General features: G+C 34.8%; 1 protein-coding gene and 2 non-coding genes across 3 annotated transcripts; 2 read left to right on the forward strand and 1 right to left on the reverse strand.

Moving 5' to 3' along the window:
- Nucleotides 1–777: 777 nt before the first annotated feature.
- Nucleotides 778–850, forward strand: TRNAT-UGU (transfer RNA threonine (anticodon UGU)). The gene has a single exon. It is a non-coding gene; the product is annotated as a tRNA-Thr (tRNA).
- A 4,671-nt stretch (nt 851–5,521) lies between these two features.
- TRNAT-UGU (transfer RNA threonine (anticodon UGU)) lies at nt 5,522–5,594 on the forward strand. The gene has a single exon. It is a non-coding gene; the product is annotated as a tRNA-Thr (tRNA).
- Nucleotides 5,595–12,527: 6,933 nt separating this feature from the next.
- Nucleotides 12,528–15,983, reverse strand: Dnaaf6 (Dynein axonemal assembly factor 6). The gene is made up of 4 exons (XM_033346949.2): nt 15,711–15,983; nt 15,020–15,222; nt 13,841–13,968; nt 12,528–13,701 (listed from the first exon to the last, which is right to left on the reverse strand). The coding sequence occupies exons 1-4, from the start codon at nt 15,823–15,825 to the stop codon at nt 13,572–13,574; spliced, it is 576 nt and encodes a 191-aa protein (XP_033202840.1). The 5' UTR covers nt 15,826–15,983; the 3' UTR covers nt 12,528–13,571.
- Between the last annotated feature and the right edge of the window lie 65 nt (nt 15,984–16,048).

The following is a 16,048-nucleotide window of genomic DNA, read 5'->3' on the forward strand; positions in this document are numbered from 1 at the left end:
TCAAATTAACAATATTTAATAAAAATAATAACAAAAATTCTCTAAATTTCTAAAAAAAACATTTGCGAATTAACTCGATAATCCAACGAATCTAATCCTCAGATACAAATAATTATTACCACAGCAATTCCAGACGTTAGAAAGGAGCAATAACAATGACTTCCCTTTTCATTCTACGAAGCAACGAATTAAGCATGCAAATTCCTTTTCGTACCAGGTCTGACGTTTCCTTGGTGTAATTATCAAACTGCTATCTGCGGAACATTATCAGTTCCCCTTTTTCTTTATTTGATTTTAACTTAGGCAAAGGTGTGCGCAAGCAAGCCAAGCTACGCTGTCGGAACTCAAGGCAACTGCTATTATTTCCGCTGAAACTGCAGAATTTCCGTGTCCCTGGCACACTTCAGCCCGACAGAAAGGAAAATTCACATTCGAAACATCTGCGGCTGCATTTCCTAGTCGCCGTTACAATTAACTTTTAAGAGCTATGCGACGCCAGGTGTCCGTTCGTCGACGCTAAAGAAATTCAAACGTGGATTCGCACGCGAATACTGACTAGCGTGACTAGCAATGCGATTCCCTATCGGCTATTAATTGAATGAGATGTGGTTGTATTGGATGCGTGTTTTGACGAAATATCGTCCTGATGAATACGACGAAGCAATAAAATACCGCTCATATGTTGTAATAATGACAAGACACAAAAAAATTGTTAAAATATTAAGCAATTTAAGGTGGATACAGCCAGATGTGCAGAAGAAAAAAAAAACTTCAACAGCCTCCATAGCTCAGGGGTTAGAGCACTGGTCTTGTAAACCAGGGGTCGAGAGTTCAAATCTCTCTGGAGGCAAAATTTTGCACGACTACTCCGCCCTTTCATACTTTTGCCGATGGTATCGGTCAAGTAAAGTTCGCGTTAAGAAACTCATATATACTGAAACTGTACACAAATGCGGAATAAGAGGTATCACGTGGTAACAAAAATTCATTGAATAATTAATTTTTAAAAATGTATTTTTCTTTTGCAAGCTGAAAGAGAACAAATTAGGAAATTAAGGGGTAGAAAAAAATAAAATAGAAATCGTAAAAAGGAAACTAGACATGTAAGGAACGACAGAGAGAAAAAACGATATTATAATAAAGAGAATGTAAAAATGTTCGGATATTTACGATTGGTAGTATATGCATGTGACAGATTGTTAGTTTAGGTGTTAAAGTATTAGAACCATCTCAAATATCGTGTCTAATTATTTGCTACATTTTCTACAAAATACACCGCATGTCGACAAACTTGGCTATTTTATTTTACACCACATTATTTCGAAAGCAAAGCTGTCTATCGAGATATCTGAATAATTTACGTCACATTATACGAGGTGGGCAACATTTAAATAGGATAGTCAGAGGGAAAGATGTATCGTTCGAAACTCTGGACATAAGTGGGAAACGGATATATCATTCCTTGGTAAATTTACAAGATAGCAATAACGGTGGGCGTGCTGCTACGAACGACCCTGTTCTAACGTGAACGGGAACGATGTATTTCGAAATTCCCTATAATTTCTACCACGTATCGTTGAATATACGATGCCTTTATATTACCGAGCAAACCGGGCTCGGGACACGGAGCATTCTCTCTCTTCCAACAATACTAAAGCACTTTGTGCACGGGGCTGACTTACAATTCACCCCTCCGCGGTCTTTGTTGCGCGAATTTATCGATTTCTTACCCCGATACCTGTTCGATATCGTTCGAACATCGAAAAAGTCGGCAAAAAGCCACCATTAATTTACGAGCTATAAAGGGTCATTGTTTTACCGCCGAATAAAAGCCCAGAAGAAATTTCGAATGCTTGCTGAAAGTCCAAGAAAAAGGACGATGGTTCCTTAACTGATCCCTCTCTTTCCTCCATTGAGTTTGATAGATTGTAATTAAAAGGTTTTCAAAGATTGTGGAGTAACAACTTAGGGAATAGGGCGAGTTTAGATCTGTAGTTTCTTTTCGTAATTGTCCCGAAGCAAACCTCAACTCGAAATGAAAAATGCAATTACCTTTTGAGCCATATCGCAGCTTTCAATTCAATTATCAATTAATACGTATCAGGAAAAACTGCACGGAAATAATCTCACGAGCAAAAGGAAAAACGTATCAAACTCGCGAAACCGATCATCAAAATATAATTGAATCGCATCGACGAAATTGATACATGGAGAAGCGGAGAATAATGAATATCGAGGATGGTGTGACGTTCAAAAACATTTCGGAACTCGTTTATCGTAATAGATGGGATAAATTCGAAAACGGTAAGAGTTAATTTAATAGGAAGTACGTAACGCAGTTTCTGGAGAATCCAGAGAGAGAGAGAGAGAGAGAGCCAGCCCCAGTTTTCCAGTCGACCCGATGCCCGCATACCGTGGCCCCTGATACGTGGTTAGAAATTAAAGCGAAATTCGCGTTAGCTTCCCTTCCACGCGGTCGGAAACGAAAGATTCCCTCGCACCATCCGGCTGATATTAGTCTAACGAAGCTGTAGTCAGACCGGCAGTAGAAGCAAAAGCAAAAGCACTCGGAGTATTCTCGGTGACGAAGTCCAGAGAAAATAAAGGGAGTCACGATTCTCGGTAAACCGCTTAATTTGAATTCCCAAATTTCGTGCGAGCCAAATTAAAACCGCATGTATGCCCGACCGAACGAAAAACTCATCAAAGAGTTCGGGATTACGTGACTGATCAAGTCGTAGTTACTGGATGAATCGTGATTTTGACGAGTGGAGTTCACTCATGTTTGGAAGTATTTTCCACTTTCGTTTATTTTTTTCATTTTAGTTAGATTTTGCTGGATCTGTGCGAAGGACGAAAATTAAACTGGTTTGATAGAAAAAGAGAGAGTGAGAGAGGGAGAGAGATTGCTCAGATTTTCGTGTTGTAAGATACGGATAGAGTCTATATCCTTAACAAATCATCAAACAATCAAACGAACGACTTTACAGCCTTAACAAATCAACCGGCACCGTTACTATCTCACAATCGTTAACACTTACCTTCTTAAATCTTACAATCTCAAAATCATAAAATTATAATCGTTAATATACCTCTCCCTAGATTTCATTTTTCTACATGCTCTAAACTTCGCAAAGGAAATCGCATAAATTCGCGTATTGCGTGTTACAAAACCTTCCCCTTATGAAACGATAAAAACCTGTGAAACGCGACGACCTACGATGGAAGCGGATACACGTCGTACCCTTGGCCGTATCTAGACATATTCATAGATCCGGAATTCAGCGGTCGAATGTAGAGAGCGTGTCCTCGCGTGCGGAACGATTTCCATCGGACGGTGCATTAGGGCCAAGCCAGAAACGTTTGTTGATTTTTCCCCGTCGAAAACGACGACGATTTGTCCGCAAACATTTGGTTTCCCCAAGCTATGGCTCTCTACAGATCCGTTCGTTCCCATTTTTCCTTCCGAGCCCAGCAACCCTGTTCCCTTTCCTTCCTTCCTCTCTTTCCCTATTGTGCAACAACAGCAACGCCGTTTATGTTTACACCTGTGTGTTCGTTGCTACGTGTATACACGGGAATGCACCGATTAAACACAAAAATGGAGCACAGGTACACGCTTTGAATACTTGCAGACATTGTGCAGAGCACGAACCATATGTCGGCTATTTGGACAGAAACTGCGACTTGTTTCGAGGAACACGTTACCACGTTTATCAAATTAAACATTCACGGTACATCGTTGGAATGACGCTTACTTTCTTCTTCTTCGTCGTCGTCATGGTCTTCCTCTTTTTAAACAGTTTGAATGTGAACTTTGCTCAAGTGAGGTTACAAGAGTAATACCAACGTTGACATTTCTTTTTTTAATCATCCAATAATGACAAAAAATGTTTTTTAAAATGTAGAGAGATACATACAGATTTAACGCTTAACACGTTTAACAGACAAATTGTTATTGATACTTCAAACCACTTTAATTAACAAAAATAGAATTAGAAACACGATTCAGCAACTTTTTAATCATCCCTTGTAAGAAAACCTGAAGCTTCAAAGGCTTGGAGGGTTTCGTCACCCTCGGTTCTAGAAAGAGAAAGCCACTTGAGGGTGCCATAAATTAAACCCTCTCTCGTACTGCGTCGTGGCTTAGCAGGCCCCAATGGTTTTGCGATTGCGATACCTAGGATACTTTTACATTCCTTGTACAGTCGTTAGCGTGGATAAACGTCAGAATATCATACAAGTATCTTGACCTTTTCAATAAAACTTACTGTTAGTGTTTTAAACAAACTATGTATTACATTACTTTGCTTCGAAAAATTACGTTTTGACCAGCTTATCTAAGATTTGGCCCACCGTACGACATAGGCGAGATATTTAAGTCTTTCTTAACTTTCGTTACGAATTTTCACTCATGTAAACTGAAATAAATCTCCATCGAGGTTTCAAATGGTTAAGAAAAATAAATGAAAATTTCGAAAAATCCTTTTACTTGTAGAATCTGTTTTCACTCGAAAGAGTGGCATGTTATGGATGACGCATGGCGTATGCATAATAAATCACGGCCGCGCGTTGGAATTCGCTTAAATAACACTATTACCAATGAATGCCACAGTTACCATATAACCATGTAATTAGATAATCGCTAACAAAATCGATGTACAATTTGCTCGATGCATTCGCCATCAGTCCACTTACAATTTTAATTGTTAGAAATTGTGTGTTTGTCAATCAGGAATACACATGAATACTAATTATGCCTGATTTAATCGACAATCTTTTATTTTATATTATTAACGAGGAAATTAACTCTGAAATACTATTGTCTCGATAACTACTTCATACAAATAAAAATAACAGTTTGATCAGATACGGAACCATGTACATAAGGTTAGCGTAATGTATGTAGGTAGATAAGAATCGCATGATGGCAGAAATTCATGCTGATATTCTTATCTTATGAATAAGTTTGAATGAAATGTAGATGTAATTAAAAACTACTTCTATGTCTATCTATCAAGATTACAGGCGAAGATTAATCATTTTTTATTTCATAAAATTTTTAAATATTTTTTACTTTATATAATATATAATAAATAATAAATTGATTTATATAATAGGATAAGTGACCTTAAAATATACAAATACATATCAAGATTAATAAAATAAAAAGAATAATGATAATAAAAGATTAATGAAATAAGAACTGCAGCCTAATCGAATAGGGAACTATAAATAGAAAATAGATAAGCATATCAGACAAGGTGTTAAGAATAAGGCTGAATTATTCGTTACGTTCCCATTACGTAATTAATTTCAATGGCTATTACGCGACAATATTAATCATTTGTAAACTAGACTTACATTCTTTTCAAAAGATTTCTTTCCAGTTCTGCACAGAATTATGTTTCAAGCATACGTGGAAGTAAAATAAGAATATTCATAGTTATTTAACTTCTAACCGTAAATATTTCATGAAACGCAACATTTTTCTATGATGCCAAAAGTTGGAGGAGTATAAGCCTCCATAGCTCAGGGGTTAGAGCACTGGTCTTGTAAACCAGGGGTCGAGAGTTCAAATCTCTCTGGGGGCATGTCATTTTTTTTCTTCTTTAATATCAATTTAAAACATTATTAAATAAATAAAACATATTTGCAACATAAAAAAAGATTATGAATTTATAATTCTATATATAAAAAATATTTTTCTGCAATAATAACAACCAAACAAGCAAAAAAACATTTCTATTGTCTATACCATATTTATAAAATCGAATAAATACATGATTATATATTTTACGATATAGTTTATTGCCATCGAAACACTAAATAAAACGAGTAATATAAATTCGCGCATTAATATATACAGTTAGCTTTATGGAATTGTCACAGAAAATCGTTACAACGACGTGTTACTAGCTCGAAATTAAACGAAATTTATAGAAATTCAAGTCAGGAGTTTATATACAATATTAATGTTTTTCTGAATAAGAACAATCGCACGTGCAAATATTTGTAACGGTTCAATGAATTTCTCACTGTCCTCGTAGGAACTCTTCATCCTAAACCACTGGTGCTTCGCTATCGATCACGACGATAAAACGTGTGCAATCCACATGTGGACAAAATATTTCCCGCCGCTGTCTGTTACGTTCTTATACGAACTTATTGGACGTGTGGTAAAAATTGTGTCTTCGTTCAACTGGAGACCATTACACCTTATGAATCGTTTCTTCATAATTCAAGAATGAGTAAAGGGATCTAATAATCGTTTGAAGCGTAATAAATATAGTTTTTATTGAAATCGTAAAATAATATTAATATGTAATTGAATACTTTTGAATTTGGAGTGATTTTTGTTTCTTTATCAGCTTTTCTTATTATATAAAATAAATTTTTTTACCTAAAACATTTCTAGGACAACGATGGGATGAAAACCGACGAACAGAAATAAAATTACATAATCGAAATGAAATCGTAAAACTGCCACTTCGTTCGTTATTATAATTTTTCAACGACCACAAATGACTTGCTTTGTTTGACCATAATTAACGTCGTTCTTATTTCTTTTTCACATTCATAATTTGCGATTTTTATTAAAAGATAATTTTTATTAAACCAACAACGTCGTGTCATTGTACAAATAGTACTTTCATGATTCGATGATATCACGTCCTTGTTGAAACAATTCGCGACAACACGAAATTGAAACTCGACGACGTTACGCGTCAGTTTCGTTGCATTTAAGCGTTCTACTTTCCTGTCGTCGTTCATTTAGATTTATAGAAGTGCATTGACTCGGTGAACTCTTGAACCTCTACTCGTACGTCTTCGTCCCGAGTCTAGTTGGAGAAAAAGAGTCCTTCGAAGAAGAATGCTTAGAAATAGAATAATAGAAAACACGATATCCACGCGTTTCGTTTCGTCGATAACAAACGATGCTTGTTTAAACTATCAAGCAAGAGTAATGAGAATTTCGTCCCCGCCAGCCGAAGACACAGCACAGAGGGAGAGAGAGAGAGAGAGGGAGAGAGAGGCTGGCCTGTTTGCTTTAGCAACTGCTTTGATCTAAATAGGTTCGAGGGACCAGCGAGTTGAAAAGTAGCTCGCTTTACTTCCCGTTTCTGGTAAATATTAATTTATGGAAAACTGAAGCCGGCCGAATGGAAAACAAAAGACCTCCTGCCTCGTTAAAATTTACTCTCTGTCCTCCGGGCAAACGGATTTATGCATCTGAGGATGATTTTCGAGTCAACTTTGTTTTTTCACATCTGCAGGAATAAAGAAGTTCCTCGTTGTAGAAGTTAACTTCTCCCCATTTTCTCAATTTCGAGTCTACAAATATAAAGAAGAATACGTTCGTCTGTTCGAGAAATGAATGACCAAAATATTATTGAGGGAATTGGAAAGGGAAAGAAGTTAATTGTCGGTATAAGAATGCATTTTTAGATCATAAATTATTACTGCGGTATTGGTCAATTTTTGAACAGATCATTGAAATTTATCACTTCGTGATTTTATAAGAAAATTCATCATCTCGCGTCTCAGCTTTCCCTCGGCAAACATTAAAAAGTACAAGAAGTGAAAGTTATCAAAATATTGCAAATACAGGACCTCCAAATGAAACAACAAGAAAGGAATACATTTGTGAAACAGAGGAACGTAATATCAGTGTAAGTAACATGAAATAGGAAGAGAATTAACACCCATGAATTACTGGCCAAAAGCAACGAATAGAGCTTACGAACGACACACAAGCAGACACGTTCCATCTGACCGTGTGTATTATCTATTGGTTAAATTATCGATTTCCGTTGCATAGCAGCCTTCAGGCAAACGATAGGAAATGTGTCAAAGCAATTTCACAATATCCCATGCGAGACTGTCCGACAATTTATCGAAATGTTCCGAATCTCTTGGTAAATTGATCATGCCTACCGATGATTTATCTTTCACCGATCTAATTCAACGTTCGCGACAAGTTCGGCGTTAAAACAACAATTACGATACGCTTAATCGCGGTGAATATGTGAGTTAACTGGTTGAAAGAATATTCTCCTTCCTAAATTCTCCAGAACTTCGTAATAAAATTTCATTTCACACATCAATTTATATTTTAATTTATTTCCAAATGTTCAACGACAAAAATTTACTTGAGTAATTGATCGAATTCGATGTTGCCCAATGCAACTCCGCTTTCCTCTCTCATTTTTCATATCTCTGTTGCAAATTCTTGCAATGCAGTTAATTATAATTTGCACGCGAGTGGTGCGCAAAAAGATAAATCATCGAATTTTAATGAAAGCGGATGGCAAGCCGCGTTGAAAACTTCTTACGGAAGGTACCGCGATGTTATTAATTTACCAAAGACAAATTACCCTGTCTCTGGCAACAACCTGTTAAGTTCGCTGTCGCGACTTCGCCTGTTATATCAAGATCCATGAACAATTTGCAGCTCCGTAACAGGTCTTATAATTACCTGAATGCCGCTCATCGTTACACATCATTGGTACACATCGCGCGTGATAGTCAACCAAATATTGTCGATAAAGATCGACAGTATGCGATATCGTGTAATCGAATACGTTATCGAGCAAACTATCAACGGGACATCCCAACGTTTACAAATGGGAATGAAGGTACAAAGGGAAACTTCGATTTGAGCACGTTCAATAGCGTGGCATAGTCTTTTCTTCGAAAGAAAACCATATTCAAGACGTAATGAAACAATTTTCTATCTTTAAAACTACGTCTCAATTCGAATCTTTAAAACCATCATATTCCAATTAAACCATCGTAAAACTATCTGAATACATGGAATCCGGTTTCCCTCGATCTGTAAAATAAGCTTCTTTCGCTCACAAAGAACTCGAGGACGTAAAAAGACCTACGAAGAACAAAACCGCAATAAAAGAAGGAAATCCTCTCACGAAAAGGCGGGACTTTATGCAAATTCGCATAAACCTCCCAGCAACCCGGCCTCTAACGAGTTCAATTCCAATCAGATCGTGACTGATTTTCGTTAACTCTCGGTACACTACTGAACAAATAAGGAAGATTTCACGTTCCCTTCATCTCTTTCCGCTATTTTCATCTGACCGTGTAAATTATACGACACAACCAGCGAATATCATCCCACGTATCCGAGAGAGTCTCGCCTGAGAAACCGCTAGCTTTCTGCCCAATTATTTTCGTATCTCTGCCAGCTATGACCGCTATCCGTCCGTATCCCTCTGCCCTCACCCTTGCGGCCGGTCGTGGACCACACGTGTCCTTGTATCCATTCCCGACTACCTTTCACCTGGATATCACATTCAGGAAATGGGAAAACCATAATGGCCGCTGAAATGCAACCTCGGAAAATGTCTACGGCTATATATGCCTCGTCCCGTTTCCGACGCTATATCTAGACCGAGTGTGGAACACTCGGCATGAACGAAATTGAAAAGTCTACAAGGTATGTAACAGGCGAGGTGGACGATTCAAACCCAGCCAAATTTGTTCGTAATTACAAGAATATAATCAGAGAATTACGGCGCAAACATGCTCTTCAAGGAATACAAGCGAAGAGTGTCTGTATGAATAAGTATTTGATGAATAAGTGAAATTTCATTTGTCAACAAAATATCGTAGTAAATAATTAATTATTAATACGATAATTTTGCACAATAATTAATTTATCAACTAATAATACTAAATACACCTTCTTCCATAAGAATTTTATATTTTCCGAATGCGTGTAATATTTTATGGATTTCAAGAGAAAATTCGCGCTATCGCGTAAACCATCGATGAACCATATACTTTTGTTACATGCTATGTAATACGTTATCGCTGAATAGTACTTGCTCATTTTTGATGGAATACAACTTCCACGCAACTTCCCGTAAACTGCTACTACAAATTCCAAAAATTATCATTTTGAAAGGATATCATTCTCATATCAGAAACAGAAACGTATTCAATGCATACAGAAGTCTAATATAAAGGAGAAGAACGGAACACGTAGGTGACAGTAATAGCGGGAATTCGTATTATCGACTGCGGTCCCAGTAATCGATTCACGGGGAAGAATCGCGTCCTCCCTTTACCGGGGGCGTCAGCGTTTCACCCGCCGCGCGGCGTTGTGCATCTCTCTTCATGCATCACAATGTGTTGCTGCACTGCATTACGCAATATGTCACAGTCAGGTCATACGGGTCAACACGCCAAAGGAACACCGTCTCGAAGTTTCTAAAGCGTTCGAACTTCTCGACAAATTGGCTCTACGGGATGAACATACCGTCGCGTGAATAATAATTATATTTTCTCCATAGAATTTAATCCCTTGTTCTTTATCTAATATCAGATTCATCTACCGAACTGGTGCAAAGTATTCGAACAAATACACATACAATACACAAATACAATACGAACACTCTCTGAACTAAAAGTATCCGTTACACTACACAATTGTTGTGTACATTATCTACGATTATGTCGCAGAAGAATTGTGTTTAGTTAACGCTTAATATGAATAACGGGACGATATGTCTCAAATCGTGGGAACAATAAATAGACCTGTAAAAATTGTTTCTAAAAGTAATAGATCTATCTTATCTCTTACTTATAATCGAAATAACACGCTCAATTGGCGGTAGATATATATGCGTAATTAATTAAGAAATCCTGAGATACGTTGTGTACATACAATCCGACCGAAACGCAATTTCTTTAATTGGTTGCTTTAACTAATAACGAAAAACGGGAGATGGATGCCGTGAAAAGAAGTTCTTTCGAAAGTTCACAGACAGATCTGCGATCGCGTTTAACAGCGGCGAAACTTTTACATTCGTACTTCTTCGAACAGTTGGAAATAAATCCACGGATAGATACACGATCCGGTGAAATCTTAATTTCCCTGAAATTGATGAAAGCATTTGCGCTATCGAATTTACAAAGATATCCGCGATTCTTTCAAGGTTACCATGGAATAGGGCATGTTGTGGCTCCACAAAATATTAATTTCTGGTCAAAATAACTTCTAATTATTATCTTATTCGTTATCTAATTTATATTTCTTATCAAGGTACTAATTTCTAATAAAATAATTTTTAATGAAAATGATGTGCGACTAACGACTGAAAATAAGAAAAATAAAAATATGCAGACTTTTCCGCGAGAAACTTGCTTTACGTGAAATGAGCCTTAGCTATAGCGACTAAACGACCCGAAACGACAAAATGCATAACAAGCAGGCAAGAAAAATAATCAACGTCCACTCGTAAGTTCTTTGGCAAGATGGTTTTAGAAATTCTGCGTATAATCGTGCAGCAGATTCTCGAGGAACGTTCTAAATCTAGAATTTCTAATGTTTCACTCTTTTAAATGTACATGTTTAAATAAGATGGTAAAAATACATAATATTAATAAATATAGGTATTCCAATTTTCATCCTCTATTTAAAGAACTAAAAAAAAAAAAAAAACTTAAAAGAATGCTGCAGAGTTAATACAAAATAAAATAAGAGTAAAAGTACTAATTAAACCGCGAAAATAAACCATTAAATAGTCTGTGAAATTAAAAAGGATATTAATTTATACATAGATGATTGAAAAGTGACAATCTACGAAAATAAATCACTCGACACAGCTAAGGACCTATTCTAGCCATTCTTCATCAGACATGAACGACTCGACTCAAGAATCAAATATATACCGAAAGCATGAATACACTTTCGATTCTTTCAATGGTTTTGCATTCATTATCGTGATTTTTCATCCTCTTTCTGGCATGTAATAGATGCATCTTAGAAAAGAGGCGGGTCACTTTAGATTTCATAGCACGAAACGATCATCTATGTATAATAAGGCCTGAGTAATTTCTGTATTCGCATCAAGAGACACGAGTGGTTTCTGAGATTATGGAAATGATTATTTAAGAGAGTCTTGTCTGAGACACGTGACAGGATGCATTGAGAATTTCGCAAATAATCGATCGTTTAAAACTAGATGAACACTCTCAGCAAATAGACGTGGAACATTTGTTATAAAAATTCTCATTGTTTGATTGGTTATTTCGTTTGTTTCATTTCTTTTGAATATTTTATCTCTCTCGTGAATATCGTATCGATAGCCGTTCAATGAATTTAAATTATTAGTGTGGTAAAATAATATGCTTCATCCGATATTACAATATTGCTAATATACTATCTTATGTATATTAGTTTAGTATCAATATAATATTGTTTGCATGAAATTCTATAAAAACATGCTTTTATATTATTTCAAGGGAAAATCATTTTTCAAGAAAAATTTTAATTAAAATAAATGATTCTGTCGACCAGAAAAATTTAATGAAGCCAACAAAGTAAAATTGAAATATTTTTATTATAGCTTGTTTGAAAATACCAAAGTAACCAAACATATGGTTCTGTGATCTAAGCTCTTATGTTATCCTTTATTTATACCATATTTTTAAATATACAAACTCATGTTAAGAAGGTAAATAATGCTATATTTATACCTTTATTTGCATAAATAAGGTTCTACTGAATTTTGTGTCAAAATGATATTATTAATATTGATTTTAAAACATATGAAATAGTATGCTTGAATTTTCTATGTTTTATGAAAGTAATCATTACTTATTACATTATTGTAGGATACACAATTCATTTTATTTTACTTATACCTTGAATCAAAGTATTTTTATCAAAACCTAGCTTTTATAAAAAGTTATTTTATCATAAATTAATATTAATCAACATTTACAAGTAAATTTGTTAATCTAAAGTATCTGAAGTTGTATAATATGTACCCAGCAGGTATTTATTTCATATTCTAAAACGCAACTCTCAATATGAATATCATTTGCCTTAACGGCAAGAATACAATACAAGAGAATACAATACGTCGATCTTTAATCGGATACGAAGAGAAATATTATAAACAAATAATGCTTTTTCCTGTACATTCAAGCAAACATCTCATGTACAATATTACGATCCATATATTGCATCTCACATGTTATACTTCTTATATTACTAACGAATCTCTTTTTCGATCCGTCAAACAATTAAAATAAAAATAGAGATCTGGATTCTGTAAAAGAATCGTTTCTGTAAGGGCATGGCAATTTCATTACTGGAGAGAGAGAAGATTAAAAGAGAAACTAAATATGTACTACCATTCGTAAATTTGAAATCACAGAAATAACGCAAAAGAAAGGAAGAAATCAACTACAGAAATTAACAAAATGTTACTGTTACCACAAGATATTAGAGAATTTAGTTATATAAGTATAGTTAAATCAAATAGGTAAAATAAAATTAAATAGGTATTGTTACATATAAAGTAATATTAATATTAAATTTTACAAATATTACTTTTCAATAATTGAAGACATTCATCGGTTAAAAGATTTTAAAAAATAACAAAGTTCGAATATCAAGGATCAGCCCTTAACATGATTTAACATGACTAATTTTAGGAACAGTAATGTACACAGATGCGAAGATACTAATCGCGATCGATACAGAAGTCCCTCAAGTTTTTATAAGAGTCGAGATTAAAAGCCTACCGTAACGTTGATTAAAAATTTACACCGTCCAACTCGCGTACAAGTCTGAGGGTGACCTCTAAGGTAGAAATATCACTATGCCATTTGGCCGATGAAGCGTTAGGATCAACCGGATGTGGCGTCTCGAGATGCAGTCGATATCTGGAAAATTGTGACTAGTTTTACGCTCTGGCAGATTTACGGACTCGTAAAATTGTCAAAGAAATTCCGGCCCAACTGGAGTCAAAGCAACGAAAGTTCGTAAGGGATTGCCTGATAAATCGTTGGGTTCCTGTCTCACCTTGGGCTCCGCACGTCGATCGCTTCGGTTTCCACGGACAGCTCGATTTTCTCGCGCACTTCCTGCGGCATCTTCACCAATACGGACAACCACTCGCAGGATGCGGTCCCTGGCGTTTTGAAGCCCATCTGATTTAGCAAGAAAATGTGACTTAGTTCTTTATTATAATAGAAGTATATACCATATATATACTAAGTTTAGTTTAGGTTCAACTTTTACGTAATTAACACTTAAATCCACTTTACGTAATTAAGTAGCCACGATTAATCATTTTGCTACGGTTTCTTTGGAATTGAAAGCTTTTTTAATATACAGAATGAAAAAAGTTCTTCAAAATACGAAAGAAATACAATCATGAAAATTTAACTATTTTAAATAATTAATTGCGACGTAACACATATAAATAAAAATGAAAATGATCCTATGTTATAAAGAACGTATTTTTATGGTTTTAGTACATAATTGTTCGAAATAAATACTTTAATGTGACATATTTCTTGCAAGATAAACAACAAGATAATAACGGGAATTTCATGAAGTGATCACTACTTAATTGCAAATAATATAGGAAAATGATTGGTACCAGGAAAACCACGATTCACTGGAAGCAAGGTTGTATTATGAGTCATTTAATTCAATGAGAAGCACTCGTTATTAATAATCTCGAGGGAATTACGTGTAATATGAAAGATAAGAGGAAAAAACTACTGAAAATGTCTCGGGTACAAAATAACATATAAAACACGAGCTGTTTCATGCTATAATAAACATGGTGCACAGAATATTACACGAGAAACAAAATTAACACTAAAAGAAGAGAACTAATTTTAATTAAATCGATCTCAATTCTTGTAAAGTAAAAATATAATATACATTTTAATGTAAATTATGTAATAGGAAAAAGAACCCTTGAATAAATAAATCATTACTAAAATATTAGCAATTCGTGTGACGAGTTAATACTTGACATAGAACAATGAAATATAATAAAGTATAATATAATATATCATAATAAACTTTGAATGAAATAAAATTCTATCACAGCGACTATTTGCATTTAACACCAACAATTCGCAACCTGTAACAAGGAATTAATTAGGAAACTTCTATTGAAAATGTGTGCAAACTAGCCGAGTTTGAAAACGATCTATTTGCTGTACACGTTGATGCGATACTAACGCCCAAAAAGACGTCTTCCGCCGTCACCGCCTGCTTAAATTTCATCTCATAATCCGGCACCTTTCTTGGATCGTAGGCTTCCGTACTCTGCGAAGCAACTGCTTCAGACGGATGCCAAATATCATCAGCTTCCGCTTTCAGCGGTGCATGTGGGCCCGAACGGTCTTGAAACTTTCCATTTCGAGTACCGATATCGCCAGGTCCTTAAAAATATCTATTTTATACATCGCGTATACCGTCGCAAAAACTAAAATTTTCTTATTAAATGGCGAATATTTATTCACTTATAGGAGATGTAAATGTACAAAAATATACTAAATGTAGACAATATACACGAATATTTACAATATCCAAAATAATCAATATTATTGCCAGTAATACATATTATTCATATGTTTATATTATTCATAATATATATAATTTCATATGTTTTAATATGAATATAATACAGTGCAATTTATTTTGAATAATTTTATAAATTCTACTTTGCACACACGCACACCATTTTGTTTAAGTAAAATGTAATTTTCAAACAAAAATACACTAATTATCATCATAAGAATAATAGCTTCAACTTTAAACCATTTTAAGTGATTATTATAGGAAAAAGAAATCTTTGTATTGTAAATATCAAATATTAAACGAGTGTAGAGAAGAAACAATTATATCCTGTAAACTTGTTAAATCTTACCAAGTTTCCGAGCGCCAGCCTGTGGTAAATCATCCTCAGAATCTGAATCATTTTTAAGAGGATTAATTAATTCCTGCAATGCTTTTAATTCGTGATAACCAAAACAACCATCCATTTTTCTAATCGAGTGAAAATATCCTTCAGATTGACATTAGACACAAACGACTAATACTGAACGCGCCAATCAACAAACGTCGTTGTCAAGGTAACATATTTCAAATATCGTACTAGTAAAAGTGACAATAAGATAGAAAAGAATTATAATTTCTATACACATTTTTATTTATTTGAAATATATACTTAGAACAATGAAATATAGTCTTCAACATAAATAATTT

This window comes from Bombus vancouverensis, chromosome 3 (assembly GCF_051014615.1).
Source record: "Bombus vancouverensis nearcticus chromosome 3, iyBomVanc1_principal, whole genome shotgun sequence".
Taxonomy (NCBI): Eukaryota; Metazoa; Arthropoda; class Insecta; order Hymenoptera; family Apidae; genus Bombus; species Bombus vancouverensis.